General features: G+C 49.7%; 2 protein-coding genes across 2 annotated transcripts in view; one reads left to right on the top strand and one right to left on the bottom strand.

The window, feature by feature from the left end:
• Positions 1 to 497, top strand: part of ASPACDRAFT_1884957 (putative GPI anchored protein) — a gene marked incomplete at its 3' end in the record, with an annotated part of 2,764 nt that extends 2,267 nt beyond the window's left edge. Inside the window, exons 4-5 of the mRNA XM_020198383.1 lie at positions 100 to 438; positions 476 to 497. Coding sequence (XP_020059693.1) covers positions 100 to 438; positions 476 to 497 — 361 coding nt within the window. The remainder of the gene's footprint in view (positions 1 to 99; positions 439 to 475) is intronic.
• A 3,760-nt stretch (positions 498 to 4,257) lies between these two features.
• Positions 4,258 to 5,039, bottom strand: rasB (Ras small monomeric GTPase RasB; the record flags this gene model as incomplete). Its single annotated transcript, XM_020202258.1, has 2 exons — positions 4,258 to 4,896; positions 4,962 to 5,039. The coding sequence occupies 2 exons, from the start codon at positions 5,037 to 5,039 to the stop codon at positions 4,258 to 4,260; spliced, it is 717 nt and encodes a 238-aa protein (XP_020059692.1).
• Between the last annotated feature and the right edge of the window lie 2,752 nt (positions 5,040 to 7,791).

Raw genomic sequence — 7,791 nt, 5'->3', positions numbered from 1 at the left:
TTCTGCCGTTGGCGGTGGTTCCCCCAATGAAGGCTCCAGCTCCTCCGGCAGCTCCTCCGGATCCTCCGGATCCCCCGGTGCTGGCGCTTCCTCTCCCAGCGGAGCCACGGGAGCCCACCCCCAGGGAGTCAAGCCCACCCCCGGCCCCAGCGGAATCTTCTCGACCCGCCCCGTGATCCCCTCCGGCCGTCCTTCCTCCTCCAAGCCCATCCCCTCCGCCTCCGCCAGCCCCGTGGCCAGCGCTAGCTCCAGCTCCAGCTCTTCTTCTTCCTCCAGCACCGGCTCCTCCCCCGAGGGTGTCTCCGCCCAGGGCACTGGTTCCAGCTCCGGCTCGGCCACCAGCCCCTCCGCCCCCGTCTTCACTGGCGGTGCTTCCCGTGCTGCCGTCGGCGCTGGTGCCGGTCTCGCCACCGTCTTCGCTCTCGTCGCCTACCTGTTGTAAGCTGCCTTTCAGTGTACCTGAAATGCTGAAAAGGGGGACGGCTCTTGTTGTCTAGATGACCCGGGCAAGAAGGGATAAACCGAACTGATGGAGTGGTTGTAGGAAGCCCCAAAGCTTCCCCCTATCTCTTCTTCTTTTCGAAACATCCTATCTTTCGCTCCGGGCCCATACCCGGACTATGAAGAGAGCAGAAAACAAAATCTAATCCATTTCAATGCAAATCACTACTGCTATTTCCGATGATGTATCTCCTATCGTCCTCCAGCTGCAATCAACCACGTGAATTCTGTTGTTCTACCTTGAAGGGAAAAGAAGAGAGAAAAAAGGAAGGCGACGCAAGATGGTGGCAGCCGACTGCAGTGGGAGGGAAGACATGCCTGATCTGATCTCGCCGTACGTGACTGAACTGATTGGTAAATGGGCGGGGATGTTGGCAAGGACGGTCTCTTTTGTTCGCGTGTCTTTTCTGACTTTGACATGTTTTTGGTGTATTTGTGTGAATATCTTTTTTTCTCTTTCTTTCCTCTCCCTCTCATGACTTGCCATATAACTTGGTTTGATTCTTTTATGATGGCTTGCGTTCTTTTTTTTTTTATTTTTTTCTTCCCCTTTCAAACTTCGATGACACATATTATCTATTTCCCTGGGCTTGGGCTTTGCATGTCTTTACCACCTCCCTTTTTTTCTATCAGCCCTTCTCATCTTGTGTATAATTTTAATGTCGATGTGTGAGGCATGTTCCTCGGACCACTGATTCGATTGACCTAAATTGTCCAAAGTGAAAAGAAGTCGAAAACCAAATTGATTCTCCGCCCTTCGATCCCGACTCCACGTCATCACCAGAGCTCTCGTAGCCACATAAAGCTCATCCAGATGATCGGGTTCCCTTGAGCACCAGTCCTGCGTCCTGATGGTATCTCCACTACCACTTCCCGCGTGGCCGACTGACCCCCGGCCCCGCTTTGTTTATTGCTAGAGCGCAACAAGACTTTGCCATACGGTGCCCCAGTACCGCTAAGGGACAAGAAATATGCAAAATCTAGATATTCCCATCCCCACCGTCATCAAGCAGTAGCTCAGGTTAAGTGGTAGCTCAGCACTGTCGTACGAATTCGTCGGGGGGGGGGGGAGGGGGGGGCTAGGTAGGCAGCCTGCAATGCAAATGACCTACATTACATCTAAGTCGTGCTTCGCCTCGAGCAGTCACCTCGTTGATCAAGATCAAGTGGGCATATATGTACAATCTCCTGTGTGCTCATCCAATTGTGATCTGGGTGGGGTTTTCCTCCTTTCATCAGCGCCCCAACAAGAGTTCCAGTTGTTCGACGCAGTCTTCCGTGAGCGTCCCATGGGTCTTCTGAACGTCTAGCATTTTCCGCAATACTAGCCTGGGAAAAAAAGAGAAAGGACTGGCCCAAAATTTCCTGGATTAAAGCGTTTCATTCAAATTCTCCCTGGATGGCTTACTGATACTAAGGTACTCTCGCCCTTACCTACACACACACACACACACACACACACACACCGCCTGAACAAGTTCGAGACAAGGAAAAAGCAAAGGAACTGGGAGAGACTGACCGACCGCTGTCAAAACTGCAGCTATCCGTGCTGGAAACCACCACCACCACCACCACTTCTTGTTAGAATATTCAACAGGCGAGGGAAATGCGCGCAGTGCATGGCGGCCCGTAGGATCGGCATCAGCTCCAACCCTAACCAAACGTCTCCATGGTAAAATCCTTCGTTAGGGACTATAATGTTTAAGCTAGAGCATCGGGCTAACAAAGTGACCTTAGCCACACAGACAAACTAAAATGACAAACCAGGAAAAAAAAAAAAAAAAAAAAAAAAAAAAAAAAAAAAAAGGGAAAGAAAGACGAAAGCGAAAGGCGAAGAGCAGGGGATGCCGGCATGAACTCATCTCCTCTCACCGGTAAGAAGCAGAGCGCCTAGACAAACTGGTGCAAAACGCTTCCTGCGGGTGACTGCCTCAGAATGAAGTTGTGTTGAAACCTAGACTACCTAAGCCCCACAGTTTCTGCAGATAGCTAGTCGTATGTCGCAGGGTTCGCCAAGTATTGCGACGTGCATTTGGGGGGGGGCACCTAGGCAAGATATCGATGATGTACAGTACCTAGAGAGCTGCAGGGCGAATGGATAGTACGATCTTGCCCAGAGATCCTCCCCGTCTGCAACAACGGGTTAGGGGAGTTGCGTTTTCTCCCCCGTTAGTAATACTCCAGAGCATAAGTTGCCATTCCTCATTTGGTGGTGATGGATGCAATTGTCATTTGTTGAGATCTCCCCATCTTGCAACTAACTTACTGGTAGTCTCGATGGGCTGTAGCCAAATCGGCCCCACTAGGCAAGATCCTCGGGTTACCTTATTTATTGCTCATAGTATAATGGCCTGACCACTGACCCTGGTACGGCTAGCATGTCACTTGCAGCTGTGCTGCATGACGCCATCGGAAGCGCCCGAGACCTTGAAGAGAGATCCGACAAACTTGTTCCTGCGTAAGTAGAAAGGCAGTCTCTCAGTGAAGAACGTGATTGCTTGCTTGCTTGCGTGATCTAAAAGATCAGCGTTATGAGGCAGAACCACTAGATTTGCACGCGCACTAGAGAGAGAGAGACTGAGTAGATCCCAGATATAGTATGTAGACAATAGAAGCTGTGGGAGGGTATAACGTCCCTGGCCTCAGATGATCAGGGACACCTCGTGAAGAGCATAGTGTCATTTCCACGTTGCATTCTATCATTTAATTTATTGGGTCTTCTTTTGGTCTTTTGGTGGGGGTACAGATGCGTCAACATGAGCACAGCAAAATCAATGGTTTAAGAGCAGAAAGGAGAAAAATAGAGGAGGAAAGGAGGGGGGGGAAGGAAATAAAGTAAAGGGGAACAGAACAAAGCACAACTCGTAAGAGTTCAGCCGTAGGGTATCATATCGCAATGCCTGCTAAATGGTCGACTGCCATGTCTTTGCTGGCTTCCAAGCGAGCCATTCATTGAAATCCCATGTCCACCAATAATCTCCATTGCGCCCATCACATTCTACCACCCTGATGTGGCTTTCATCCATTTGTAAGGTTGTCGGCTGCTTTCATGCTGTTGCCTTGCACCATGGTGAAGCAGAGTTGAAAGCAGAATTCATATCCAGGTTGGGGCGGGGCCAACGGGCATCGAACCACAATAGCAATAGAAATAACAAGATAAGAATAGAACAGGAAGAATGAGAACCACACGCAGATTATTGCCAAAGAGCTCAGATAACAGACAAGAAAGAGGGCACATGAAGCGCGAATCTTTCTTTGGTACTGGGAGCTCCTAGATCCGCAACCCTTTGAACCACAACACCCTGCTGTAGTCAATACACCCTGCGGTAGAATCCAAAAAATAATCACCCGCGTACAACACAGAGAATAGATAATCGCAATTCATGCATCAAGCATATCCTGATGCTCTGCCTGCATTGGTGGGACAAAGTACACCCATGGTAGCAAAAAAAAAAGGTACTTTCGATACAGCATAACATAGCAAACGGAAATGATTTGCAGGCTGCAATCTCATATAGGCCGTGAAGACCGGCGAAGCGTCAAGCAGCCAATATGAGTAAGAGTACGATAATAGATAGATGTCGTGAGTTGAATTGAACGGGTTTTCGTAAGAAAAGTCACATGTGCGGAAGGTTTTGAGCCCGCCCCCGGCCCTGATTCTCGGCAATTGTGTCTTGCGCTTCCTTGCAGGGTCTAGACCAGTATTGAACGGTCCAAAATAGAGCCAGGCGGCTGCATGTTTGTATATTGCCAAGATCATAGGATTGTGCACTTGAATGGACGTCGATGACTGCCATTGCGGTCAGGTCGGAATGACCGAGGATATTCGGGGCCAGGATCACGGGCTCCTCCTGTCGGCCGCCGGTCTTGCGAGCGGCCCTGCTGCTGACGTTGCTGACGGAGCATGCGCACGACGTCGTAGAATGCCTTTTCCACATTGATGCAATTTTTGGCGGAGGCTTCGACAAATTCGCACCCGAGGTCTTTGGCGAGAGCCTGTCCTTCCTGTGCTGAAACTGCGCGCTCGACAGCCTTGTCGCTCTTGTTGCCGACCAACATGACAGGCACAGGGAGCGAAGGGCCAGAAGGGGTGTGTATGGGCGAGCCCAAGTAGCTAGCACCTGAGGGCGATCCGGAGTTGGCTGATTCTTTCACCATCTTGATCTGATTATAGAACTTCTGTATGCGGGAAAAGGAAGCTCGCGAAGTGATGCTGTAGACGAGTACGAATCCCTCTCCGTCGCGAATCCACTGGTCCCTAAGTGCTGTGTACTCTTCCTGGCCGGCGGTGTCCAACACCTCCAACATGCATGATTGCTGGTCAATGACCACTTGTTTACGGTAGGAATCTTCGATGGTCGGATCGTAGGTTTCAACAAAGTGATTCAAGCACAACTAGAGCGGAAGAAAGGGGGTCAGTTGGCCGAGGTTGAGCGCAGGCATTTATAGTAGCAGCTAACCTGGATCGTGAGAGCCGTTTTCCCTACACCACCGTCTCCGAGCACCACCAGCTTGTAAAGTGTCATTTTTCCCGACATGATGAATTAAGTATCCTTTCCGTGGGCAAGGAGTCTGATCCCTTTTTTCAGGACACCTGGCGTAAGGTGAAGAAGCCAGAAAGCGGTATTCTGGTAGAACTGCCGATTGTAGAGAGAGTAAGGGAGAAATTAAAAGGCGAAGGCGAGAGAGATGTATGCGGGCTCCACGGCGAGCACGGACGCGGAAATGGAGCGTTGCGAAACGATGGGGGTCCGAAGAACTAATTGGGTAGTGCGATTAGCCACTGAAAACCAAAGCTTTGAGACCGCTGCCCAAGCTCGCATACCCACCCAAGAAATGAGACGAACAACAAGTGTCCACGGCAAGACTTCGGGAAGAGCAAGGAAATTATGAGAGTAAAAATACTAAATGAGGCATACCCGGGTCAATTGATATGGTGATGGGAATAGGTTTTGAGTAGCAGTGCGATAAAGACGTATTGCTGGTAAAGTTGCGTTGGCGACCTCTAAGAAAGTGGTGATGTGGGCGTCTGAGAAACGGGTGTGAATTAAGGAGACTGAGGTTGAAGTTCGACGAGAAGTTCCGAGTTGACTCGAGGAATCTCAAGTAAGCGGCCACCCACAGTTGCAGAAGGGTACAAGCAAGCGGGCGGAGTTTGGTCGATTGGCTGACCCGTTACTCCGCGTGAACCGGGGGAGAGTGGGAAAGCGATTGCGGGAGAGTAGGGGGAGGGGGGAGAAATTTCCCAGAAGAGGAGGAGGAGGTGGTGGTGGTGGTGGTGGAAGTGGAGCGGGAGTAATCAGATTAAGGAGGAATCAGTGAAGTTCGCACAAGTTGCGAGACAAAAAAAAGATGACGATGAAGTTCGAGATTACGGGTGCTTCACAATGAATGCTAACCACGTGAGAAGAGGGGCGAGATTGCAGTGAAGAATTGTCAGCAAGGGATTAATTGGCAGAGAAGTCAGCCTGCGCAGATGAGCTTAAGGTAGAACGAACGACTTTCTGAATTGAGTTGGCGGGAAGAGAGAGAGAGGGGTATATGCGCAAGACCAAGACGCAAGAAAGGCTTGGCCAGTCGGAGAAGTGTGAGAGGGAGGGGGTTAACCTATAGATCTCTGTCTCGATCCAAGACCTTCCGCAGCTGGATGAAGAGGTCCCTGGTTTAACACTGGAGAGATAGGGGAAGGGCAGCAGGAGAGCTGAGAAAACAGGGAGCAATGAGGTAGAGAGGGGTGATTAGAAGTAAGTGGAAGAAGAGAGAGAGAGGGAGGGAGGGAGGGAGAGGTAGAGACGACCGAAAGATGTGACTAAAGGTAGACTAATCGGGATGTAGGGTTAGGAAGGAATGATTGAAGAGAAAACAAATCAAGCTGACAAGAGAAAGAGAGTAGAGAAAGCAAAGAGGCGAGGTTAACAGAGGAGAAATATTGGTTGATAAAAATGAAGCAGCGGAGACCGTGATCCCTGTCGCCGGAGAACAACAACCGCGGTTTAGTCTGTTTAAGATTGGTTGATGACTTCGGTGCAAGCTGTGGTGCACTAGCTATAAAACGACGAGTCCCTAGGGGAAGGGGAGGGGAGCGTAGGGGGAGAAGGGGAGAGGGGGGTGATGGTGGTGGTGGTGGTGGAGGGGAATATGGTTTAGGAAGGGAAAAGATACGAGAGGGAAAAGAGGAGAGAGGAAATGTGGGAGGTTAAGCAAACAGAAGTCGGACGTGGCGTTGTGACTACGGAGTACTAACTATGTAATATAAGTTAAGTAAGTATTGAGTAGTAAAAAGTGTGCCAATTGCCTACCTATGTACATACTGTACAGTTACTTTATCAGGCAGGTATCATAAGAGGCCCGGGGGAAGAAGAGAAACTGTGCAAGGTGACTTGACCACGGAGTACAATACATTACAGTACACTACAGTCCTCTGCTAGCAGTCTGCAGTCTGCATGCAGCCACTTTCGGCTTGCCAGTACAATACATTACCATACAATATCCCTCTAATAATCCGTCTCCTGTGAAAGGATTGTTGACTGTTTTAACCTATTATCTATTCACGCAGTAGTTATCGAGATGTCTCCTACTCTCATAGCATAGCAATAGTACAATTGCTAGATGCCAACGCTGCGCTTCAATCATACTCTCATGGAAGATTCTAAATTGTATAAGTCTCTTATTGCCTCAAATCCAAGCATCCCCCTGGCTCTTGTTACACATTTGAGCTGAGAAATGGAACAAACCAGCTACAACAGCAATCGCTCACTCAGACATGATAGACTCGAGATTCCAAGACTTCACTCTTGGCTTGCACTTAGACCACAAGTATGTTTGAACTCAGTCCGGTTGCTAAGAATCTTTCCTTTCCTGATACAGGCCGATTAGACAGCCCGAGGCTTCCCTACAGAGTTCAAGGTTCCAACCCATCGTATAGATGTTCTCCTCAGTCGGATCATCATTGCTTTGACCGATTGATACTCCCATCGGTGCCTGCGCCAATGATCTGAACATTGCTTCCATGTGTTAACCCCTGCCCCCACCGCGATTTCTTTCTTTTCTGAGCGCATTGCAAGCCTCCCCAGTACCCAGTATGCAGAATGTATGAACCATGCAGTCAGTAAGTATTCTTCCGGAGGATTTCGGGTAGACACGAAGTGGGTGCTCAACGGCACTAGTAACTTCATAGCTGCCCCCCACACACAGAGAAAAGACGTGGTATCGGTGGTATTAGACTACACCCGGTCGGTCAGGAATCGCATTCCAGACTCATGTGTCTTGCCTCAAGCCTGATGTGGTATC

The sequence above is a fragment of the Aspergillus aculeatus genome (assembly GCF_001890905.1).
Source record: "Aspergillus aculeatus ATCC 16872 unplaced genomic scaffold ASPACscaffold_2, whole genome shotgun sequence".
In the NCBI taxonomy this organism is placed as follows: Eukaryota; Fungi; Ascomycota; class Eurotiomycetes; order Eurotiales; family Aspergillaceae; genus Aspergillus; species Aspergillus aculeatus.
The sequence above is the reverse complement of the archived record's forward strand: the minus strand, read 5'-3'. Positions and strand labels throughout refer to the sequence as shown.